General features: G+C 30.8%; 1 protein-coding gene across 2 annotated transcripts in view; it reads right to left on the bottom strand.

Moving 5' to 3' along the window:
* Positions 1 to 25,232, bottom strand: part of LOC142334315 (ketohexokinase-like) — a 37,234-nt gene extending 12,002 nt beyond the window's left edge. Inside the window, exons 1-4 of one of the 2 annotated variants that reach the window (XM_075382259.1) lie at positions 25,018 to 25,232; positions 14,955 to 15,071; positions 9,858 to 10,065; positions 2,816 to 3,045 (exon numbers count right to left, since the gene is read on the bottom strand). In XM_075382259.1, the coding sequence (XP_075238374.1) occupies positions 2,816 to 3,045; positions 9,858 to 10,065; positions 14,955 to 15,071; positions 25,018 to 25,109 (647 nt within the window). In that variant the 5' untranslated portion in view covers positions 25,110 to 25,232. The remainder of the gene's footprint in view (positions 1 to 2,815; positions 3,046 to 9,857; positions 10,066 to 14,954; positions 15,072 to 25,017) is intronic. The other variant, XM_075382267.1, reaches the window with a different exon arrangement.
* Positions 25,233 to 26,580: the final 1,348 nt, after the last annotated feature.

The following is a 26,580-nucleotide window of genomic DNA, read 5'->3' as shown; positions in this document are numbered from 1 at the left end:
CAGCACTGTCAATGTCATTCTAACATTGAACGTTATTCTTGCAAAAATTCAAGAAAATTACTGAGAAAGACTTGGGTAAAAGAATAATATGTATTCCACATTCCAGAGATTAAGTTTTTAGTTGGTAATTCACTTTAAACTGGTCTTGTAATCACCTATTTCTTATTATTTTTAATAAGATGTTGGTTTCTTGTTTTTTGTGAGCAGCTAATTTTTCATATGGGCAGCATTTTTTTCAATCGTTGCCAAATTGAAAAAAAGTGTAAATTAAAATTTAAAAACTAATTTCAAAAATCTACTGAAATCTTTAAAATAGTACTTTTTTAAGTCTTGATATTTAAGGGACAAATGAAGTATTAAAGGCTATTGGTAATTTTATTTTTATTTGGTACCGAGTCTTAAAATGTAAAATTTTAAGAGGAATTGAAAAATTATTATTTTCTAATTTAATACAGTTTTGAAGTCAGTTATGTTTATTATGAAAGTATATCTTTTACTAAAATTAAACATTTATACATTGCCAAACATGTACATTTTATTGATAACTTACAATTATAAAATTGGATAATTACAAAACAAATTAATTATACTCTTTATTTTGTTGCTGCAAATTCCCACAATTATAAATATTTATTAAAGATAGTAAACAAACAGTGCAAATCCTGCAATATAGTGTAATTACAATGAAAAGACCAGAGATAAAAGATCAGTGAGAAAAAAGTTTTAAAAATTTTAAAGCTTTTCTTCGTATTTGATCGAGCGCATTGGGGGAAGCGAAACTTCTTCAGTAAACTGCACTAAAATCATTTTAAAACATAAGACTTTAGCTTTATTTTCTTTTTTGTAGATAAAAAGAAATTTTACAATATTTCTGAACCGAAATATTTCTCTTTAAAAAGAAAAGGCCACTTTGGTCTTTAATGCTGCATATCTCCTGATCTAAGCAACGTATTGATACAAATAAATATGAAAAATAAAGGGGTTTGATCTAGTTGATCTAGCTTTAATGACAAATTGTGAGGTCTTTAATGTAGTTTGCAGTTTTCAGTTTTTGTTCATTTCGTGCTGAGGAATTGAAATCTTTAAAGATTGAGACTGCAACATGTTTCATCCGCTCACAGCTTAACGCAAGATCATGTTACAGCCTCAATCATTAAAGATTTCAATATCTCGACACAAAATGAACAAAATTCAAAAACTGCAACGCAACATTAAACACCTCACAATTTGTCAGCAAAGCTAGATCAAAACCCTTTAATTTTCATACATTACCCTTACATTAATATAAGTGTAATTTTTCAGTTGAAGCCTTTGTTTTAATTATTGTATTGCTATATTGAATATGTTACTACTGCTATTGTTGTTATATAACTATAAGTACAACTGTAATTTTTATGAAAGCAATTTTAATAAAATACTTCCAAATATAATTAAATATGCATTTCAATTGCTCTCACTTAAAACATAAGTTTCAACTCAGAAATAGTAAATGCGACGTTTAAAAACAATAATTGCAATTGCTATTATTATTTTTAACAGATAGTAAGTTTAAAAATTTTGGGAGATCGCTAGAAAAGTTTTGATTCTCAATGTGGGTGGTGGGCGAAAAAGTTTGAGAACCAATGGTTTAGACTAACCATGTTATTGGCAAAAGTGGTTAGGTTGTGTTCAATATGATTAAGCTGAATGTAATTGTTTATATTACTGAATAAAATGCTTATTTCTTATATATGGAATGTATCATGAAGTTCTCCCGGTATTTTCATAACCTATTCTACTTGTAAAAAGTAGAATAGTGAGAGTTACAACTACTGAAAGATTTTGCTCGGATTTCAGCTACCCCAATGAAATGAGTTCGTACTGAAATTTTGAAGACATTAATTAAGGGGCAGATTTTTACTGAATTCTTGTAGTGGTAGACCTGAAAAATAAAATAAAATAGTTCCCAGACCGTATCTTTAGTAGTTTTTGAGAAATCTGGGGGTGAAGATTAATAAATTTGGAAAACACCCTGCTTTTTATTTTGAGTTTGTTAAATGGGTAATAAACATATAAATCGTTTAAATAAAACTTATAGAGAATTTTTATTCTGAAAAAATGGTGTAAGATAAATTGAATAAAAGAAAAGTTAGAAAAATTCGGACCTTTTTAATATGTTGACCTCATTTCAACGGGGTAGCTAAAATCTGTGCGAAATCTTTCATTAGCCGTAACTCGCAAACGAAGCATTTTAAGACAAATGTTTATATGAACTTTTTCCATTATTTTTACGAGTAGATAGATTATGAAAAACATGGGAAAACTTCGTGATGCATTCTGTTTATATAATTATAATATGAATAATTATATTTTAGTATTATAATTATAATTTTGTGTGTGTGTTCTTTTTATTATGCTACGTATGTTTTTATGTGTGTTATAAGGTATTTAGAAAACTAGTTCTTTAAAATAATAATTACTGAATAGTTCTTAATAGTTATTGTATATTTGCAATCAGCTTTATTAAACAGAAGTGGATTGCTTCTTTTCTCAGAAGCTGAGAAATAAAATAAGGATAAAGAGAGAAGCAAATTTTATGACTAGTACTGAATCTTTTTATTTTACAATAATTTCAGTGTGAAAATAATAATAATAAAAAAAATAATGGTTTTCAGTTGTTTCTGGTTATAAAATAGTATTACTTTTCTATTTCATAGGGCTGAATAAAATAAAATGTAACAGTTCTGAGTTCTGTGTGTAACCATTTATAATATAACTAAAATAAATTTCTTGAGGTAATAATATTTTAACTGTGTGTAATATTTTAAGCACCTACCCAGGCTTTGTTATAGGTTTAACTTTTTTAATGGTGTCTTTCATTGATGTGTATCCTTTAAAACAAGCATAGTCTTTTCCTACAAAAACAACATCAGCAGCAGTAGCTAATATCTGTTGTTCAGACCGTGCCTTCTCAATTTCAACTGAAATCTTGAATTGACCTTTATGCTGTATTCTCCATGATATAGCATACTCCATCATCAACTTAACTTGTTGAATATTTCGACCCTGTAACAATATCAGCAACTTGTTACAATTTCCTCTGATAGAATTTAGCCTATTAACTGTTTTGTGATGCTGCCAGACCTGTGTTCAAATTCAGTCCACAGAACACTTTCTTTTAGTTGGATTTGCATTCCTGTGTTTCCAGAGTACTGTGGTTTAACATAGTCAGGTGGATATACATAGGTGGATGATATACATATATATAGATCAGTTATATATTTGTATATCCATAACTGATCCAGGTATATTTGTAGATCTGCATTTACAATTGCTACTCACAGTACAAAAAATACTTTTTTACCACTATCAGTTTTTATACAAAAAAATATAAACTATATTTTCTTTATTAATATTTGTCATCACCTTAACAGTATTATTATTATTACAAGACCGAAATGAGTTACCAGTTACTTAATATCAGCATTGGCTTCTCAAGAACAATTGGATACCAAACAAGGCTTACATAGAAAAATGATGAGTGAAATAGTTTTCATCTGCTAAATACACAGATGCACATAAAAATGCTAAGCCCAATGAAATGTGTTACAATTTTACAAGTGGTACCTTCATTAAGTTCACCATAGTGACCATGTGATGAATATCATTCAGAGCAGGCAACCCTAATTAGTGTCTCAAGTCAAATGCTTACATTTATTACAGCCATTAGAAAACTGGGGCAGATAAAAGAACAAAGTGCCCTTTTTGACTAACCATCAGTGCAGTATAATGCTTCTATTTAGTCTGGAAAATAGCATAAAATGAAGTCTTAAAAAACTTTTTTGTGATCAAATTTTGTTGTTACAAGCTGCACACATTCCAAGATAGGGTGTACATAATAGGGTTAGGGATAGGGGTAGGATATAGCAGATGGTAGTTCAATTAGTTCCTTATATGAAGAATGAGGAGGAGAAGAAGGCTATAATTAAAGTGAATTTTGCTGGAAGGAGTTGGTGCACTGATTGGTAACATTATATAAAACTGTGTTAAGTTCAATCAAATGTACTAGCTGATAAAACTGTTCTTAAAAAAAAGACTAGGTGTCTAGAAAAAGGGTGATTTAATCAGGAGATAAGCAAATGGATATGCAACTGGTAGCGTCTCAGCCTTTCATCTGGAAGTCCTGGGTTTGAATCGCGGTCAGGCATGGCATTTTCACACATACTACAAATCATTCATTTGCCAATTTTAATGACTGATGTAGAGCTACTATGTTGTCATGAAATATATTGTCTTGATAATCAAATAAAGGTTTTGGTAGAAGTAGTTGAATCATCTGCAACAGACGAAACTCAGTTAATAAATTTACCACTGAACTGCAACTTTCATTGTGTCAGAAATGATAAATGTAACATTAAGTTAAGATTTGATTTTGATTTGTTTTTTTTGTCATTACTATTGAAGTATTTCCAGTGGCAACACTACCAGTGAAAGATATTTTTAATTGATTTCCTCAAAAGTTTATGTTTCAATTATTGTTCTCCACAAATAACCTAAATCTTCTCTCATGTATTCTTTTCAACTGTACATAATACTCATATCATGAAGAAACAAGAACCAATATGCTAATACAGAGCAGTGAATATTGTTCTCCACATCAGTATTCAAGGACTTTTACTCCATATATCTTTGGAAAAGTTGAGCAAGTTGTTAGTTGAGAATTTTAGCAACAGGAGATATATAGGTCCTATCTTATACTTTTATGATGAAATTAGTAAGCAATTGTGAGTAAGAAATTATAATTGAGTTTTTGCAACAACTTTCCTGTTTTTAGTACTTAACAATTCAGCAAACAGGAAATTTTTAGATTTGCATTGGTAGCCCAGAGTGAACACTGATTAATAGAAGCCAGCTCACGTCATACTTAGTGTATAACCTCCAAATAAACAAATGCTGCCCAATAATAGAAATCACACAGCAGCAAGGGACTTTTTCAAACTTTGCAATTAATAGGGAGATACATATATATCCTGTTATCTTTGCGTTCCATTCTATTCGTCATCTTCCCATTTAGTTCATGGATTCATGGAGTGATTTTAAAAATAATGCAGCTTTTATAAAAATAATGAAAATGTGGAGGCTGCGTGAAGAGAATTTTACCACCAGTTTAATTTAGGATATGACTATGTACTAGAATGAACACACATACAATTAACATATGGACACGTAATTTTGAGGAAGTAGGTTCACTAATGAAAAACAAATCTTCAGGTGGTGTACGGACTGTTTGTATCAAACAATATGGAAAATTTTCGAGCTGTTGTTATAAAAAACTCACATCATTCAATTCATTATCATGCAGTGACTTTACAGCTGCATAGTTCAAGTATTCAAACAATACTGTTACAGGATTTTACCATCATTACAAGTTGCAGAGCGTCCAGGAACTAAAACCAAATGATCACATAAAGCGCCATCAATTCTGTGATGAATGATTTTGATGATAAATGAGGAAAATGCTTTTGTTAACCAACTGTGGATGACAGACAATGCCCCCAAAATAACATTTCTGTTAATAAACAAAATTTCATTATTGGTTACAAAAGAATCCTGAACCGCTACAACGCCCACTACAGAGCAACAAGGTTACCGTGCAGTATATTGTGTCATTGTGTGGCATAATAGGTCCTTATTTTTTTGAAAACAAAGAAGGCCTCACAACTACAGTTACATCAGATTGATATAATATCCCCATGCTGAAAGACTTTCTTGCACAGAAACTACAGATATTTCCACAAATTATTGACAACACTTGGTTTCAGCAAGATGGATCATCATACATAACAAATATTGGGTGTTGTACGCCAGTCGTTTGGTAAGCACATAATTTTGAGAGATGTTTACATTCCATGGCCTTCTGTTCTCCTTATTCTTATTTATCAGTGTGTGATTTCTTCTTGGGGGATCACTTTATAAGAAAGTGTATAGTAGTTGACCTACTATGACAGAAGAACTAAAAACCAAGATCATAACAGCAACTGTTAAAATGTTTTGTAAAATCATGAAATTTGGAGTTCACCTGCAAAATGTGATCTTCAATAAAAGGTTTTGTGTATGTATTCATAAATGTCATGTTTTTTTCTATTTAAATGTTATAAATAAATTTATTTAATTCAATTTTTTCATAAGAATATTTGATTTCCCATTCCCTTGAATTACTCTGTACTATTAAAGTGCAATACATTACAGCTCGGTGAAGCACAGTATTAAACTTATTCTCATCCCTGCAGTTGTGATCTTGCTAAAATTCTTATTTATTTTTGGACAAAACTGGAAGGCTTTATGAAATATTTCATCTAACTTTAGCAAAAAATTAAAGTTTGTTGTTTACAAGGGTTTTCTCCGTTAGGACAATTATTTATAGTGATTTCATAATTACATACTTATTTCCTTAAATATATTTACTGTTTTAGCATTATATAAAATGAAATTACATGGTTCAGTGCAGGAAGTGGTCTGAAACAAAATGAAATGATTAAATTACATTCCAAGAGATAAATGCAATAAATATGTATTATCAATAGTTGTAATGATTTACTTGAAATTTTTATTCCACATTTTTATTCTATTTTGATATACTTCAAAATTGTCTAAAAAGTAAGTCTCTAAATGTGGGTTAAGTACAATATTGTAACCTTTTGGAAATAATGTAAATGTAACTTAAATATCCTCTTGTTTTAGATTTAAAAGCTAATATTGTGTGTAAATGAATGTATAAAAAATGAACAATAATTATTTTTTTATTTTAATCTCTGTACTCATCACAAAATGACTATTTTTAAAAATTTGATTTATTATATGCATTTACTGTTATTATTACTAGTGCCACTACTAGTATTATAAATATAGTAAAGATATAAAAATATCTAGCATGAGACTATCTTTAGTGAGTACATAAGTACTAGAGGTGTGGTTTGTCACGCTTTAGTTAAACTAGCATATTTATTATAATTACATAGAATTATAATTGACTTTTGAAAAAATTCTAACTAACTTCATATATGAAAGATAAAATGACTAATACATTAATGTGAAAAGTTGGTTTTAATTTTGTCACAGAAAATACTTTTATCTTTTCAATTATTTGGTGTTGTATTCATACTTTTGTGCAAACATTTTTTATGATAGTTTAGAAGTTTTATGATTCTTTATAAAACCCTATGATAAGCTTTGATGATTTTTCAATTTTTAAATGTTTTTAATTTGTTTGTAACTACGTACTGTGACTTGTGTTAATCACTATTTGACAAGTATTCTTTGTTAAAATATGGATATTTATGTTGCACTAAATGTACAACCTGTACCCAATCATAGATTGGTAAGTACACTGATATATTCTAAGCTACATAAATGTGAACTCGAATGTAACTTATAACTGGTTGCCAAAAATTATAATAATTGCTGGAATGGGCACTATGCTTTTGGATGTCCATTACGCTGTACTAACTTTCAGGAAAGTTAAATGAATGTAAACTATTAAGCAGATTAGGGATGATGTTCATGACATACTGTAAAATGTACTTTAGGTTTGCTAATAGGTATATGCTATTAGGTTTCAACATCAAACAACAAACATCAACATCAAAGCATATCCAAGAGCAGACAATGACAGCAACCATAATTTAGTGATAATGAAATGTAGACTGGGGTTAGAAACCTGAAGAAAAGGTGTCAGATGAATTAGTGGGTTTTGATCAAATAGTGGAACCATGAGTTCTGAGTAAAAAAGATAAGGTAGAAACTGACTATTCCAGGACTACATCAAACTGACTATTCCAGGATGCCTTAAGATGTGGCCTTTCCCACAGTACCTCTTCATTTGACAATTTGTCCACCTATCTGATTTTTAACATTCTCCTATAGAACCACATTTCAAAAGCTTCTAATCATTTCTTCTCAGGTACTCTGATCGTCCAAGTTTCACTTCCATATAAAACTATGCTCCAAACATATACTTTTAAAAATGCTTTCCTGATATTTAAATTAATTTTTGATGTAAGCAAATTATATTTCTGACCAAAAGCTTGTTTCTCCTTTATTATTTGGCATTTTATATCGCTCTTGCTTCGTCCATCACTAGCAATTCTACTTGCCAAATAACAAAATTCTTCTATCTCAAAGTCTTTTCTGGTCCTATTTTTATATTCAGTGGTTCATCTAAATTTTTTATACTACATTTCATTATTTACGCTTTGTTGTCTATTTTCATGCAGTAGCTCTTGCATAGGATTTCATCCATGCCATTCATTGTTTCTTCTAAATATTTTTTTATTCTAAGCTAGAATTACTATATCATCAGCAAATCTTAGCATCTTTATCTTTTCACCTTGCACTGTTATTCCAGATCTAAACTGTTCTTTAACATCATTAATAGCTAGTTCTATATAAAGATTAATAAGTAATGGGGGTAGGGAACATCCTTATCTGACTCCCTTTTTTACTACTGCTTCTTTCTTACACTCTTCGATTATTAATGTTGAAGTTTAGTTCCTGTAAATGTTAGCAATTGTTCCTCTACTCCACTTGAAATCTTTTAAAGTGCTGAACATTTTATTCCAGTCTACATTATCAAATGCCTTTTTTAGCTCCCTCTTCTTCAAATACTTTTTCTTCCTCTAAAACACCAGTTTCTAATTCATTTCCTCTGTATAACGCTTCAATATATTCCACCCATCTATCAACCCTTTTATTTGTACTATAAATCAGGTACCATCTTTATTTAACACATTACATTTTAATTTATGCACCACATAATTCTCCTTAACTTTCCTGTATTCCACTTCTGAACACTTTTCTTTAATCTACTCTTCTTTTACTAATTTGTACTTCCTGTTTATAGTATTTCTTAACTGTCGATAGGTTCTTTTACCTTCTTCATCATTCACCATTCTTTTACTTTCAATACTCATCCATCAGCTGCAATATATCCTCTGATATCCAAGGTTTTCTACCAGTTCTCTTTGTTTTGCCTAAGTTCGCTTCTGGTGATTTAAGAATTTCCTTTTCAACATTCTTCCAATCCTCTTCTATATTTTTTACCTTATCTTTTTTACTCAGAACCTTTGGTTCCACTACTTGATCAAAATCCACTAATTCATCTGACCTCTTTTCTTCAGGTTTCTAACCCCAATCTACATTTCATTATCACTAAATTATGGTTGCTATCATTGTCTGCTCTTGGGTATACTTTGCAGTTGATTTCTAAATCTTTGCTTAACCATGATATAATCTATCTGATACCATGTGGCAGCAGAAGACGGATATAAAAAAACTGTGTGAACCTGAAAGTTGGTCAACACGTTGCAATACTGCAATGTGTCGTCCAGTGGATGAAGGACAAGGGACTGGAAATCTCGGCTCGCAAGACAATTATGATCCCAATAGCAGGAAGGAGACAGATCCCTCAATTTTCGGTTGAGCTTGAAGGCACGGAGGTGGCCTTATTAAGGAAAGTCAAATACCTTGGTATTTGGCTGAGCTCTGGGAGTGGTTTCTTGGCCCATGTGGGATTAGTCAGGAAGGCTGAACAGGGTTCAACCAGATCGTTGCTGCTGGGTGCCCTCGGGGGACGGCTGAAGCTGTGGCTCGAAGGCTACACAGCTGTGCTCATTAAAATGCATGATGGTGATGAAAACCTCATTAGGTGGTTCCATCACCATGTTGTTTGGAGGGAGTGGGCTTTTAGTGGGTCCCACTGTGCATGCGGTGAACCCCACACACCCAGTATGTACGGGCTACTGGGTATTTGGTTGAGACAAATTTTCTCACTTCTGACGTAAAAAAAAAATGATATAACATCTTGTTAGTTTGTTATTTACCTCAAAATGTAGCCAGGAGTAACATGATAGATCAAGTTTTTTAAAATCTTCCACAGTTAATTCAGGTAGATTCTTGTTTGAGTGAATTATAGTTCTTGAACCATTTTCTGAGTTTATAATCACAATCGATAATGGAAAATCACAACCATCATGATAAACGCAATTATCAACCAGGATGTTATGTGTTTCAAAATCATTTGTTACATAACTGAAAAAAATATTATGAATAAAACAAAAAATATCAAATCATAGTAAAACAAAAAAAAGAAGATGAATTGTTATTAGGGACAGTTGTTGCTTTCGGATTACTATTGCTTTTACTAATAATACAGTTTTTAGTAAATTAAAATTTTATTATTTAATTAAAAATGTTGAATTCAAAAATTATTTTTATGTTGAATTCAAAAATGGAATCAGAATTTTTCCATCACCCTCAAATTTTAAGTAATAACATTTTCACATTTTAAATAATCTGAAAAGTACCCTGCATGCAAGTACATTCTTACATTTCTTTCAAAATTTACCTATGAATGACAAAAAAAATGAAGGGTGTTGAAGAAATTTATTTCCTCATTTAGATTCAGATTGAAAAGTTCTATTGTGTCACATATTTTGTTCCTTATGCCAAAAAAATAATAATAACAATCACAATTAAAAATTTAGCTGATAAATTATTTTTCTCGTGAAATTAAATTTCTTATGCACTTATATATATATATATATATATATATATATATATATATATATATATGTTTTCATTTTAATCTCTCTAGGCGATTTTCTCGTAAAATACGCACAGTAAAAAAATGACCTGAACAAAGGTTACTCAGATTGAAGGGAGACACCTCATGGTGACCTTGAACATGATCTTATTTCAAGGTTAACACGAGTTTTTCAAATGGAATGAACTATTTCCACTTAACTTTGAACTTAAATTTCACATTTAAGTCATGTATCACATATGACCTTGGACCTTTTTTGATGGTCATACGGGTAACCATCAGAGATAATGTTATACGGAGAAAGTGTTATACGAGTTACACGTTTTGAAGGTCATACAATATTCCTGGAATATTTATACTCCAAGCCATTTATCTCGCAAACTATGGGAAAGAGTATATAAATGAATTTACAAAAGTTACTTGGTTAGATGGGGGATATCCGTCAGGGACCTTGAGGTCCCATTTGGATGTGAAGATCATTGAGGTTTTTCAAATGAAATTACCTTTCTCGATAGCACCAATAGAAAGAGCGAAAAATGTCACGTCGACATACTTGAATTTAGTCATGACATTTTATGATTATATTTCATTTTTTCCAGCTTCTTGAAGTTCATGGTTTAGGAGTTAATCACATAAGGTATCCGATTAATACAATTTTCTGATTCAAGATAGTACAGATACCAATCCTCTTCTCACAACTTAGAAACCAGTGACTGTAAATATCTGCGAAAAGAATCATGCACCTATATAACACATTCTCTGATGGTTAGCCGTATGACCTTCAAAAAAATTCCACGGTCGTATATGTGACCATACATTCCAATGTAAAATTTTCATTGGTGAAAATTTGGTTTTCTATTTTTTAATAGAAAACTTATTTATGTCATATATGAGAGCTAACATTTCCCTCATGGCTTCACCCGCGTCATATGTTTTACTTTTGTTTTCCATCGCGATCAGGGGTTATTTAGCAGGTCACTCGCCCTTCCCGTCTAGTCAGGGGGCTCTGCTTCCTGGAACTTTCTGTGTTCATTAAACTCATGCTTGTGAGAATAATAATGATAAATAAAAGTTATGTTCAATCCCCTGAGTGTAGATGTTGAACTGGCTGTTTATAATAATGTTGAACTTATGTTGCTTACGTATTCTCCAAACCATTGAATGTGACTCTCGATTCGCTTAGAAAGACATCGTGTACTGACGCCTGGACTGCAGCGATAATAATTTCAGCAGCGTCGTGTTGGACATTTTGTTCGTCGCTGCTACGATATTAATCGGTGAACCTGTTTCCGAAAATTGCAAAATGTCTCGTTAATTGCCTTGAGATGTGGAATCCTGGGGTTTGGAAAACGTATCTCATATTCTACTACAGCAGCTGTAGCACTACCATTACATACACTCAAAATCAACACCATATCAGCGTATTCCTCTCTTGTAAGTAAGTACCGCATTACTTCAATGGCAAACCGATGACGTTCAAACGAAAATTCACAGAAAACCTTCACTAATGACAACAAAGTTCACTGTACCCGATTTACTTAATGCACCTTACAGAATGATTTAAACACTAATAATACAGTATTCTACATTAAGTATATATAGTGTATGTATTAGATATATATATTAAGTATTAGTAATATAGTATTAATCATTATTGTTAGCTGTTGTTAATAATCATCATTATTAGCTGTTTTATTGCCAACTTTGTAATAATAATTTTTCGTACAATTTATTGGATTTCTTTCATTAATAAAAAATTTTTTTTCTATTTTACAATTGTGTAATTTCATTCCTTTTTACATTTTTAACAGGAAACCTGTTTTTACAAATTTTTCACATCACCAAAAATAATTTGTTTTTTTTACATTAAATAAGTACTTTTAAGACAAATGTAGTAATGTACTATTTCTAAATTAAAACAAAAAAAATTTTTGTAACTTTTTCTATGTTTTATTCAACTTATCTTACGACGTACTGTCAGAATTAAATTCTCTACAAGTTTTGTTTAAAAATGTTACGTGTTTATTACCCATTTAACAAAATTATTGTACGTCAAACATAAAAAATAGGGGTTTTTACATTACTTTATTAGTTTTTACCCCCAGATTTCTCAAAAACTACTGCAGATACTTTTCTCGGACCTACTTTTTTTTCAGGTCTATAACTAACTATAAGATATCACCAATTCTGCCTCTTAATTAACGTCCTAAAAATTTCAGCACGAACTCATTTCACTTTTGTAGCTGAAATCCGAGCGAAATTTTTCACTAGCTGTAATTTCCAAATGAAGCACATTCGGACATATGTTTCTATGAACCTTTTCCATTACTTTGACGAGTATAATAGGTTATGAAAGTTCCGGGAGAATTCCGTGTTACACTTTGTATATGTGTGTACTATGGTATGATTAACATTATTTTGGATTCTTTCTGCATTTCTTTGAAGTCCCTACAACCCGCTTTATAAAAAAAATTGGATTCTACTTTTGTAACTGGGTAAAATTCATTTTTTATGCATAAAATTTGCAAGCTATTATTGCTGTAATGAAGTTATGGTAGATTGTCGTGGTTGGAAGAGGCCATACGAAGGCAATACTGTAGTAGGTTGTATAAATACATTGATGGAAATGTCTGCTGAGGCATTTGGATCAGTGGCATCCTGATAGAAGCAGGACTGATGACTGTGTTGTGTTATCAAGTCTTTTAGAGGGTCTAAAGGACAACGTCTGGTAAAGCCCATCAGGGGCTGCGATGGAGGGGGTGTGTGGCGACTGGGGTCATCACAAAGTAAGTCTTCCCCAATGGAGATCTACTATCTGTCCAGTAATATAGCTGAGAGAAGACAAGAAGGCAATTCTACATCTTACTTCCTAAATTGGTGTAGGACATTGTTCTTCAGGTATTATGCTACGTTTTTGTTCTGTTTCAAGTTGTGTAGAAACGTTGAAGTTGTGGCACTAACAGTTGGACACTAGCTTTATTTTGTTTAAAATTGATTTAAAATTTTTTTAAATTTCCTAAAATTGGATTTTTTTCCATTTTGTGTATCACTACATAAGTCTATATGTTAACATAACATTGCTTTCTTTTAGAACAATGTACATTATATTAACTTATAGCTAACAATATAGTATTTGAAAATACTAATAATGACTGCCCAACCTCTCAGGAATGTAATTTTTTGGGGATATATAAAAGTTAATTGAGTTTTAAACTTTACATCTTCGTAAGTTTATATTTTTTTTTATTTTCCATTAATTTTTAATTGAAAGTAGTGCTAGTGCAATAACATGAAAATTAATCTGAACATAGATGTTATTTAATGGAAAGTAACTTTATTTAGAAAAAAAGAAATCATATCTGTACAATTTGTGAATATCTAGTGATTAATGCGCCTTCCTTTATTTTTAATCACTTCATATACATGATTTGACATCGAATTCAACAAGTTATAATACACATTTTTTTTATTTCTTCATCATGAAACCACACAGATATTATTGCTGTAATGGGGCCAGTTTTTATGGTACAATTCATTTTTGACTATTACCCAAAGGTTTTCAATTGGGTTTAAGTCTAGGCAGCTGCCTGATCACGGGAGCACTTTAATATTTTTTTCTTCAGAAAAGTTTTGCAATTTTTTGGTTGGTGTGGTGTTAAATTTTGTTGGAACACTCCTTTGCCTTATGGGAATTTGTTTTGAAACTGTGTTACATCCCTTTCCATCAGAATCTTGATATATATATATATATGTATATATATATATATATATATATTATATATATATCACTTTTCAACATACCATCTACTGGAAGTAATGAAGAGGGCTTTCAAATGTGAAACAAGCCTAAAACATTTTTTTGTGGGGATGTTTAATTGATTGTTGGATATAAGCCTATGATGTATTTTCATCTGATGCTTTTCTAACCTATGTCTTTGTCTCATGGTGGTTTTGCCTCAAAGTGGTTTTGCCTCATTGTAAAACAACATTTTCCAGTCTTCTTTGGTCTGGTTAGAATGTGTTATGGCCCACAAGAGCCTGTTTTTGTGCACATTGCTAGTGTAAAGGTTGCTTTTTAGCTAGGTGACGAGCTTTCTGACCAGCTACAAGAAGTTAGTGTCTAACAGCTGACACTATTAGACACTGTGTAAATTCTCCACTTGCAGCTAATTCTCCATTTAAGTCACAGCAGATAAGTCCAACTGATATGTCACATTCTAAAAAGAAATTCAGTGTTATATACAGTATTTCATTAAATAACATCTGTGTTTAGATTAATTTGCATATTATTGCACTAGCACTATTTTTAACCAGAAATCAATAGAAAAAAAGGCCAGAACAGAAATATGAAACAGGGCTTTTTGAATCTACTTACCCACAAAAAAGGCCACCACTAATTGTACCAAAAAATTCACACTCTGCATCTAGGCGAGACAAAACAGTGCAGTTATTTGAAGCATTCCCACCTCTTTGCCAGTGTTGTTCAATGCACCTAAAAAGTAAATATTTTACATAATATTAAAAAATAAATAACAGCAGATACAAACATTTCTCTCACCTACAAATGATTATGATTTCAAGAATTCTTTTTGTGGAGTGTGTCATTTTTACTTCCTTGCATGAAGTAAAGGAAGTATTGTGATCATATATATTTCTGTCTTCAGATTTCATCATCACCTATTTTCTTTTTTTTTTAGCTTTTTTTTACTGCCTTGTACGAAGTAAAGGAAGTAAAAAAGTATGTGGAAGTACATATGTGCATATGTATCTTGCATAATTCAAAAACGATTAGCCATAGAATGCTGAAATTTTGGATTTAGCACTGTAATAACATCTAGTTGTGCACCTTCCTTTTTGATTGCAATCAAAATTAAAATTAAAATTAAAATTTTAATTAATGAAATATTTTGATCTTAAAGGGAAGGCACATCGGTTTGAATCAGACTTCATCTCTTTTTTTAACCTTTCTTTTTTTTAATTTAAATATATTGATTTATTAATAATTATTAACTTGTGATTTAAAAAATAATACAATAAATAATAATTCAATAATAACAATATGTAAAACAAATTGTTAGGGATGTAGGATGTAGAGGGTATACTGAAATGAAACGACTAGCACTAGATAGGGAATATTGGAGAGCTGCATCAAACCAGTCAAATGACTGAAGACAAAAAAAACAATAAAAATATAAAAACAATAAAATAAAAATGACAAATATCAGAAGTTATTAGTGAAATAAAATTTTATGCACTTTTTAAAATGGGTGTATGTAATTTAATAGGCATTATTGCATATGTGTACATGTAATAGAGTTGGTAAAACATGTGATTATTTAATATTAATTGAAAATTATAATTTAGAATTGTATTATTTTTTAATTTTCTAGTTTAATTTTATTTAATTATTCTGGAATTTCTGTTTAATTTTATCTATATTTAAGTTAACTATAGAGTGACTGATAAATAGACCCTCACAAAAACAACATATACACTGAGGCATACATGCCCAGCGTTTAATAAATTGCAAAAAATTCTTATGTTTTAGTTTATTACTTCTCTGATATTGTCAGACAATATTCTCCACAAGTCGGAGTTGATCATCATTTCATTTATTTGCTTTTTGTTGTCAATCATTTAATCGCTCTTCGGTTTGATATAATTCTTTTGATCTCAATTTGTGTACATGTTTTCTAGTTTTAAAATTTTCTCTCTCTTTATATTCATCATCCTCTTAATATTTTTATTCTTTCCTTGGTCTTAATACTTTCTTCCCCTTCATATTCATCTTCTTGTTGTTTTTTGAGATATATTTCTTCATGTTATCTTTATTTTTACTGTACTTGTTTCGTTTTCATTTTTTATTATTCACCCAATTATCAAATAATAAAAACTCAATATTTTACACGTTAGGTTGAAATTAATATTTATATCCAGTATACAGAAGTTCACTAAACAGAATTGCTTAATTATTATTAACTTTTATTTATACGACACACAAGAAATCTGAAACTTTTGCTAAACAGCAACTCACGAAACACGAATAATACTGATTTAATAATACGAGTAATAAAGAAACTTTTACTCTATCCTAATATTTTAGCAATTGTGTAACTGTCTACTTTATTAAAGAATTGGAGGATCGTATCCCACTTTCAAATGAAATAAGTTTAAATGAAGTGCAGCAAAAAATGTGCACATGTAATTTAATAGGCATACAAGGAAGTCACATGATGACCACAACAGATTTTTTGTACAGAAAATATGCTAATAATATATATAATATGATATAATAAAGATACTAATTTACTGTTATTTATTACTCAGTAAAGATTATAAAATATAGTCTCAAAATTATATGAAGTTAATTATTTTTAAACAGAAAGTAATATATATCAAGTAATTATTTTTATGAATTTTTTTCAAGTCTTGAACTTGGGGTCTATTTATAAAATATATTACAAATACTCCAAAAATAAAATACAATTACTACTAATAATTAATTGTATACAATGTAAATGTATACAAGTGATATAATGGAAAAGAAGCTTATGTTATTCTGAAGGGTTTTTTCAACTTTTTGAAGAAAAGTATGGTATCCATTTTCAACCCCAAATAGTAAGTGAGGGGTGAAAATGAATTTTCTTTATGTTTTGAGGTATGAGGAGTAAGAAAATACCATTCAATTAAAATCTAATTTCCTTTAAGAAATGGAAATTTCCAAAATCACTAGATCAATTTTATTGAACTTTAGATATGCAGTAGTATTGTAACTGAAGTTGAGCATGTGAAAATTTAATGAAGATTGGTTGAGTCGTTCGTCAGTCATACTCAATTTATGGTAGACATAACCTATGGTTACATTGATTTTACATTGGTGTATTTTTCAAATGAGCTTATCCAATGAGTCACAGTGGTGAGTTAAAATTTGATGATTGTGTGTAGCGTCTACTCGTTAATTGAGCATACTCTGAAAAGCAGTGTGTGTCATATGTGAATTACTATGACTACTTCATTATTTTAATAGTTAACTAATTTTAATTCTTCGCATTATCATTAGATAATTAAAAAATAGTGTAGCATAATTATAAATTGTTACACGTTCAATCTAATTTCATTTATGGTTAATTTTTGAGGTGTTTATATAACAGCAACTGTAACTCAGTAGTCAAATATTAAGTTACCCTCTCTATGAATCAAGAGACCTTACCAATGGTGAGGGCTTGAGTGCTCAGTGACACAGAGAAGCTGGACCGAAGGTGCAACCATATTAGAGAGGTATCTGTTGAGAGCCAGACTTAGGAAAGATTCCTGAAAGAGGGCAGCAGCTCTTACAATAGTTGTTAAGGGCATAAGTCAGGAGGACTTAAACGGCCATATCAACATCACTTGATCATCTGACTGCTGCACAGCTGAAAATAATGGAAAACTACTTTTGTTTTTTTTTCTAAAAAAATGTAGTTCTCTTCATTTTTATGTAATAAAGATGGAGGCGCCTTCCTTGGTAAGTAATTCCGAAGGTAAACTATGCCCCCATTTGGATCTCCGGGTGTGGACCACTAAGAAATGGTCACCAGAAAATTAAAAGAAAAAACATTCTATGAGTCGGAGCATCAAATGTTACGAGTTGGTAGGTTAGAAAAAATTTAAAGAGGGAAAAGGGTAGGTTAAGTATAGATGTAATAGGAATTAGCAGGGTTCAGTGGGAAGAGGAAAACGACTTTTGGTCAGGTGATTTTAGAATAATTAATTCAGTGTCAAATAAAGGGCAGGCAGGTGTAGGTTTTGTAATGAAGATAGGGATGAGTAGACTATTTCAAAAAACTTAGCGATAGAATCATTGTAATCAGGATAAAATTAAAACTTAAAATCAAAACACTATGTTGACAATGATTGTTAATGTCTATATACCTTCATGCCTGCAAGTGCCCATGATGATGATGATGATGATGAGCTAGAGTGTCTCAAAGAAATTGACAAAGCAATTAAACACATAAAAGGGAATGAAAATCTAATAATAGCTGGAGATTGGAAAAGGCAAGGAAGGAAATATTGTGGGTGAATTTGAGCTGGGCAAAAGAAATGAAAGAGGGGACCGACTTATTGAGTTTTGCATGAAGTAAAATTTAGTAATTGCCAACACCCAGTTTAAAAATCATAGTAGAAGAATATACATATGAAAAAAGCCAGGCAATACTGCAAGGTACCAGTTAAATTATATCATGGTTAAGCAAAGATTTAGAAATCAACTCGTTGACTGCAAAGTATATCCAGTAGCAAACATTGATAGTGACCATAAGTTATTGATAATGAAATGTAGATTTGGGTTTAAAAACCTGAAGAAAAGGTGTCAGATGAATTAGTGGAATCTGATCAAGTGGTGGAATCAAGAAGTCTAAGTAAAAAAGATAAGGCAGAAAACATAGAAGAAGAATGGGAGTATGTTGAAAAGGAAATTCTTAAATCAGCAGAAGTGAACTTAGGTAAAACAAAGAGAACTGGTAGAAAACCTTGAATATCAGAGGATATATTGCAGCTGATGGATGAGTATTGAAAGTATAAGAATGCTAGTGATGAAGAAGGTAAAAGGACCTATCGACAGTTAAGAAATACTATAAACAGAAAGTACAAATTGGTAAAAAAAGAGTTGATTAAAGAAAAGTGTTCAAAAGTGGAACACACGAAAGTTAAGGAAACTTATATGGTGCATAAATTAAAATGTAATAATGTGTTAAATAAAGATTGCACATCGATTTATAAAACAAAAAAAACGGTCAATAGGTGAGTGGAGTATATTGAAGAGTTGTACAGAGGAAATGAATTGGAAACTAGTGTTTTAGAGGAAGAAGAGGATGAAAAGGCATATACAGTACTGAGATCTGAATTTAATAGAGCATTTGATTTGAATCTCACAAAGGCTCCTGGAATAGACGGGATACCTGCAGAACTACTGCGTAATGCAGGTGAGGAAGTAATAGATAAATTATATAAACTTGTTTATAATATTTACAAAAAGGGAAAGTTCTGTTGGACTTCAAAAAGTGTGTTATTGTTATGATACCAAACAAAGCCGGAACAGATAAATGAAAATAATACAGAGCAATTACCTTTACTCATACATCAAAAATTTTAACTGAATTCTTCTGTACAAAAGAATTCAAAGGAGGGTGGAAGAAGTATTAGAAGAAGACAGATTTGGCTTCAGGAAAATTATAGAGACAAGGGAAGCAATTTCAGCACTCACATTAATAGTGGAAGGAAGATTAAAGAAAAACAAACCAACATACAGGCATTTATAGACCTAAAAAAGGCATTTGATAACATAGACTGTAATAAAATGTTCAGCATTTTAAAACATTTAAAGTATAGAGGTGGAGGAACAATTGCTAACATTTACAGGAACTAAACTGCAACAGTAATAATCGAAGAGTGTAAGAAAGAAGCAGTAATAAAAAAGGGAGTCAGATAAGGATGTTCCATATCGCAATTACTTTTTAATCTTTACTTAGAACAATCTAGCTGTTAATGATGTTAAAGAACATTTAGATCCAGAGTAACAGTGCAGGGTGAAATATAAACATGCTACGATGTGCTGATTATACAGTAATTCTAGCTGAGAGTAAAAGAAATTTAGAAGAGAAAATGAATGACATGGATGAAGTCCTACGCAAGAACTGCCGCATGAAAATAAACAAGATCAAAATGAGAGAAATAAAGTAGTTGACCACTGGATATACATAAAGGATGAGAAAATATTACGAAGGTAAAAGAATTCTGTTATTTTTGAAGTAGAATTAATAAAGATAGATGAAGCAGGAGCGATATAAAATGATGAATAACATAGGCGAAACGAGCTTTCAGTCTGAAATATAATTTGCTTACAACAAAAATTAATTTAAATATCTGGAAAATATTTTTGAAAGTATATGTTTGGAGCATAGCTTTATATGGAAGTTAAACTTGGATGATCGGAATACCTGATTAGAAAAGATTAGAAGTTTTTGATATGTGGTGCTATAGGAGAATGTTAAAAATCAGATTGGTGGATAAAGTGACAAGTGAAGAGGTATTGTGGCAAATTAATGAAGAAAGAAAAAGTTTGAAAAATGTAGTTAAAAGACGAGACAGACTTGTGACCCCATCTTAAGGCATCCTGGAATAGTCAATTTGATATTGGATGGACAGGTAGAGGGGAAAAATTGTGCAGACAGGCAATGTTTGGAATATGTAAAACAAGTTGTTAGGGATGTAGGTTGTAGGAAGTATACCGAAATGAAAATACTAGCACTAGATAGGGAATCTCAGAGAGCTGCATCAAACCAACCAAATGTTTGAAAATAAAAAGAAATTTCACATATCTAGGTGTAGGTCTGCATGAAAAAAGCTATGTGCTCTCTAATCTAAAATTTTAACTAAAGAAATTACAGGAAAATTAATTGAATTTTAAAGGTCATTGTAAAGGACTTTCATAATCAGTTATTAATGTTAAGTTTTTTAATCATGGGACATTTGGTATATTGTTTATGTATAAATAAATAAAAAATAAAGTATAAAGTATTTTAATTCTAATGATCTCAACTTGAAAAATGAAGGTTAATAACTGAAAGTGCTTGAGAAGAGAATGAGGACGAATTGTTGGTAAGATTGAATTTCCATTTTTACATTTACATACAGTTATTAATGATTAGCAATCTCATAATCAAAATTAAACAATTGACTCTTAAAAATCTCTTCTCTCAAGTTACTGCCTGAAATTTTATCTTGAATGAACCTCATAAAATAATTATTAATAAACAAGATTATTAAAAACCATGGAAGGAAAAAAATGAACTATAAAGAATTAAATGAATACCACTTGTAACAAAAATCTTTGTGATGAGGAAGTAAATAAAGACCATCATTCTCATATGATGTTAAAGAACAGTTTAGATCCGGAGTAACAGTGCAAGGTGAAAAGATAACGATGCTACAATGTGCTGATTATACAGTAATTCTAAGCGAGAGTAAAAAAGATTTAGAAGAAAAAATGACTGGCATGGATGAAGTCCTACACAAGAACTACCACATGAAAATAAACAAGAACAAAATGAAAGTAATTAAATGTAATAGAAATAAAGTTTAAAATACTAAACTAAGTTTATAATAATGTAGAAGAAATAAACACAAAATACTCAAATAAAAAACATGAAATATCTTCATATTTTAAAAGAATAATAATATAATAGTTCTACATCTTTGGTGATGAGAATGAACTTGATAATTTATTTTATAAAAATTTAAAAAAAACAGGGGTAGTTCCCATTACAATTTAAAAAAAAAACAAAATTACAAAATTAAAAAAAACAACAGGGGTAGTTTCCATTTTAGTTCCCATTACAATTTTAATACTCTGTTAATATATGAAAATTGTTTTTGTTCCACAGCTGGTTTTTTACAATCAGTTCCCATAGTGTAATCATGAGTAAATTTTACTTAAGTAATCATAATCACATGGTACAGTTTTCTTAATGAACTTCCATAATAATTAAATCAATTCTTAAGGATAAACAATAAAATAACTAAAGTTAATAAGAAAAGTTGTTAAAGTTCTTAAGTACAAGAATGTATCTGTATCCACTTTGCAGTTCACAAAATTGAATAATAAACAAATAAATTATCAATAAAAGTAAGCAATCAAATAAATAAAAATAAACACATATGTACACATGTATACAAGTAAATAAGTAATCTCAACAATTGCCAGTAGTGCAACGATAGACACATAATGTAGACTGTAACAAGTAAAATGTAACGAGTAAACTAATCAAAATTCGCAGTGAAGTCGCAGCGGTAGAAACCGTAAGGAGATTAAAAACTCTGCCAGGTCTCATAACTATTAAACCAACGCACTCAGTCAAAGGCTGAGACTACCGCAGCTACTAACAAAGATCCATTCTAGTCCGATGCGAAGGCGACCCTGCAACCAGGGTCAACGACTTGCAAGAAGTGCCCACAGTCATCACCTAACTGTTGCCAAAGAAGCGATTTGCCGTCGCATAAACCTAAAACCAAAAGCCCTCCGCACCGAAGAACGAAATGGACCACAGTATGAGACAGAAAACTCAAAACCCGCATGACCTGGTAGATCATCCAGCTATGAGATGGGCGTTGCGAAAAACAACCCCGAGACTCACAACACAAATTCACCTAACACTACGTACAAACATCAAGCTTCAAAGAAGGATACTAACTATCCAAAGAATTGAAGTAAATTCCACCGCACGTAAGTAAAAGCCATAGACTTTACTGTTGACCGAATGATTGCACTCTTTACGCAGCCTTTCTGCGCAATTCTCGGCTTTCTGCGGACAATCGTCGCGCTTGTGACCTTCCTCGGCGCAATGCGCGCAACTTGAAGCACCTTTGTACATCCACGTACTCCTTAACCCTACAGCTTTACGGTGAGGTACACTTTTGAAATATCGTCTTGCAAAATGTAGCAAAATATTATTTTAATAGTATTTTCATTAATAGTATTGCCTATCTCCGTGATGGAGTGGTACCGTCTTTGCCTTTCATTCCGAAGAATCTGTGTTCTAATCCCCCGGTCAGGCTTTACATTTTTCACAAACTAAAAACTAATTCCTTTTCATCCAAAAGAAAGGAGTTCATAATTGTAAATTGGTTGTAAATTGTGTTTACCCGAAAGAGAATAAGTAATAAAAATAGTATATCTGTTTATTAAAAAGTGTAACATTTTTGGGCATCTTGTTTCATGATAGATTTTCGTGAGTTGATAAAATGCATTTGTTTTTAAAAGAGACCAAACAATCGTTTGCTCCGAAGCATTTTTATTAGTCTGTAAGCTAGACATCATTGTTAAATGTTTATTGTGCTTATTTAATATTCTCCCGTTATATACGTCAGATCATGGGACCTATTTGAAAAGTCAGAACGACTTTTCTCATTGTAAAAGTGGACTTTGTTAATTTTAGCTACTAAGAAGTATGTAGAATTTTCTGTTTAATTTTACGAATGTGCTGTTTAAAAAAAAAAAAATTATATTTCTAAACAAATATAATATTTACTTCCATCAAACTGACAAAAAACTATTTTTAACACAACATTTGGCTAAAAAAGCAAGGACTTTATTTGTTTAGTTTTTATTTTCAGTAAATTACCTAAAAATCTAAATATCTTCTAACAAATTTATTTGAAATATAATTAAAAGATTTATTTTTACGGAATCAATTCTTTTTTTATGGACTCTGTTTATGAGTTTTAAAGCTATTTTTATATTTTTCATTTAACAATTTTTTTTTTGTTTAATTGTTGCTGGAAAAAATACAATGTAGTTAAAAAATGTAACTCTTCTTCCCGCTGGATAATTTAAAAAAATTAGGTAGAAAAAACTAGTAAATAAATAATTTCCTTCTCTATTTTATAGTTTAATTATTATTATTATTATATGCAACTGGATCCTGTTGGGTCTCGCAAAGCTATTATGATTCAATTTTTTGCGTTTCCATGCGGCTCTCATTTTTTCTCCATGTATTGTCATTCTTTCTTCTGTCCACTTGGTACCTGGTCTCTTCGGGACTTCATTATCTGACTGTGCTTCCTATTTCTAAATGTCTGTAAAATGTCTTTCTAAACGTCTGTAAAATTTTCTGTCAATTTTTCTGAGCTTTTTCTAGATCTTTTTTGACTTGTTGGATCCAAGGGACGGTTTTCATTCGTTCTATGTAGATCAGAATTTTCTGGGTGAACCTTGTTGCTGGGAGTCTGTGGATATGTCCGTAAAATTGTAATCTACTTCGGATGTCGGCTGCAAGATTGGATAATTTTTCGGTTGTTTTCAGCGATTTCAATCTGTAGTCGTCTTCTGCTTTTTCTGGGTCGAGAAAGAGTAGCTTTTGCGTTCTTCTTTCAAGATGTATTATAAGTCCGCTTTCTGTGGAGTGTGAGGGTTTCGCTGGCGCACAAAGCTTCAGGCTTGAATACTGTTGTAGTGCCTGATTCTTGTGTGTAACAGACAAGCATTTTTTGTTGTAGATGTGGGTTTTCCCATAGGCTGTTTTCAGTTTTTGTAGGCGAATATTCTGCACTGCTTTCTTTTCCCCTGTGGGGTATTATTATTATTTTACAAAAAATTTGATTTACTTCAATCACGACTCGCACACAAATTAAAAATTAGGCTCTTTGGAGGGGTAGGGTACGGACTTCCAGGTTTTCCTATTAATCTGAATTCAGTATAAAGCTTTTTTACCAACTAAATTATCTTTAAGGTATATTTACATCGAATTTATTCAGTATGTACATAATTTTAATGTATGGAAGTTAAAAAACTCATTTCTACTCTGTCAATATTGGATGACGTTAAAGAAAATAACAATTAAAATAGTATGACTATTTAATTTTTTTAAATCTTATATAGATACATAATTTAAAGAAATTACCTTTGATCAGTATCCTCTAAAGGAAAAGCAGGACAGACTTGCACCACATCTACACATACTAAACCGACACACAGTATTTTTTTACCTTTCATGAGTATCGTATTTAAAAAAAAAAAGAAGAAATTAAATCAACGAATAACACAGTAGTTGTGACTGGTCAACTTTTAAGAATCTGACATAACATACAACTCGGTTGTCCCAACACGAATGGCAAGGTTATCTGACTGCAAAGAAAGTGTTGGAAGGGGAAACGTGATAAAGAGAAATTACGAATAATCAACCTCATTTTTATCGTTGTATTGTAATTAACATATTCAGTGAAACTACTATGTAGTTCTAAATTGATATTTAAATAAAACAACGTAAAATAAAACTGATTAGTTCTAACCAAAGTTGAATACTGCAGCTACTATTCGACATAGTGCACCGGTATCATAGTCCTAGTTAATTTAATTAAAATACAATTAATTTTTATTAAAATAATTGTATAGTTTACTTATATTTTTGTATTTATGGCAGTTTAGAAAATGTACTGGGAAAAATGCCGTGAAAGCAGCTTCAAAAAAAGTGGTTCGTGAATCGAAATGGACTAAAGTTTTATGTTATTTGTCAGTTTATCTTATAAGCAATCAGATGTGTTTTAGTTGAGTTATAAAAACTTCATAATGGGTGATCAACACAAGTATTGTTTAAATAAATGAATTGCACGAAAGAAATTTTTCAGTAATAGTCCGTCAAATAAAGCGGCTGTGGCTAGAACGATAGGTGAATATCTAGTTCTAAATTTTAAATTTAAAAGAATGAAAGAATTATTGATGCAACAAGGAATAAAAACGGCAGAAATGTCATACCATATAAAGAAAAAAATATTTATTGAAGATATAAAACCTGCAATATGTATTTGATTGTAAAAGTACTGGTAAATTATTTCAATAAACATAACATTTCCGTTCGAGATTTGAATCAGAGTTTAAAACTTCAAATTCTTTATTTTTGTTTTGGTTAATGAATAATTCACCGCATAAGCTCAAATCTTCTGCATGTGAATATGAAATGAAGATTTTTATTTATGGTAAATACCGTACTTGACCGGATTTAAAGCCGTGGCTTCTTGATAGAAGACCTAGACGCTACTATTCCGCTACCAACATCTGAACGGATATGAACTTAAATATCGTTTAAATCCAAACCGATCGATTAAGCCAAATATAATCTTTTCTTTATTAACACAGGATAATTTTACTGTTACATTCGTACAGGAATATATTCATGTATAACATCTATATATATATATATATATATATATATATATATATATTACACATGAATAAACGTTAAGACGTGTATAACAGATATATGCTCTAATTTCTCAAACATGATACCGCTGATATGTTAAATATATAAATTAACAAATAATGTAATCCACCTTAGCACGTTCCTAGATCTTTCGGCTTACTTGGAAGCCATCATCAGGAGCTAAAGTTAATGATTCAAGTCAAAAGTTTAAAAATCATAGTTAAAATTTTAAAACAATCATGACTGTTCGGTCCTGCTAGTATACTG

This window comes from Lycorma delicatula, chromosome 1 (assembly GCF_047948215.1).
Source record: "Lycorma delicatula isolate Av1 chromosome 1, ASM4794821v1, whole genome shotgun sequence".
Taxonomy (NCBI): Eukaryota; Metazoa; Arthropoda; class Insecta; order Hemiptera; family Fulgoridae; genus Lycorma; species Lycorma delicatula.
This window is presented reverse-complemented; position numbering and strand designations above follow the sequence as displayed.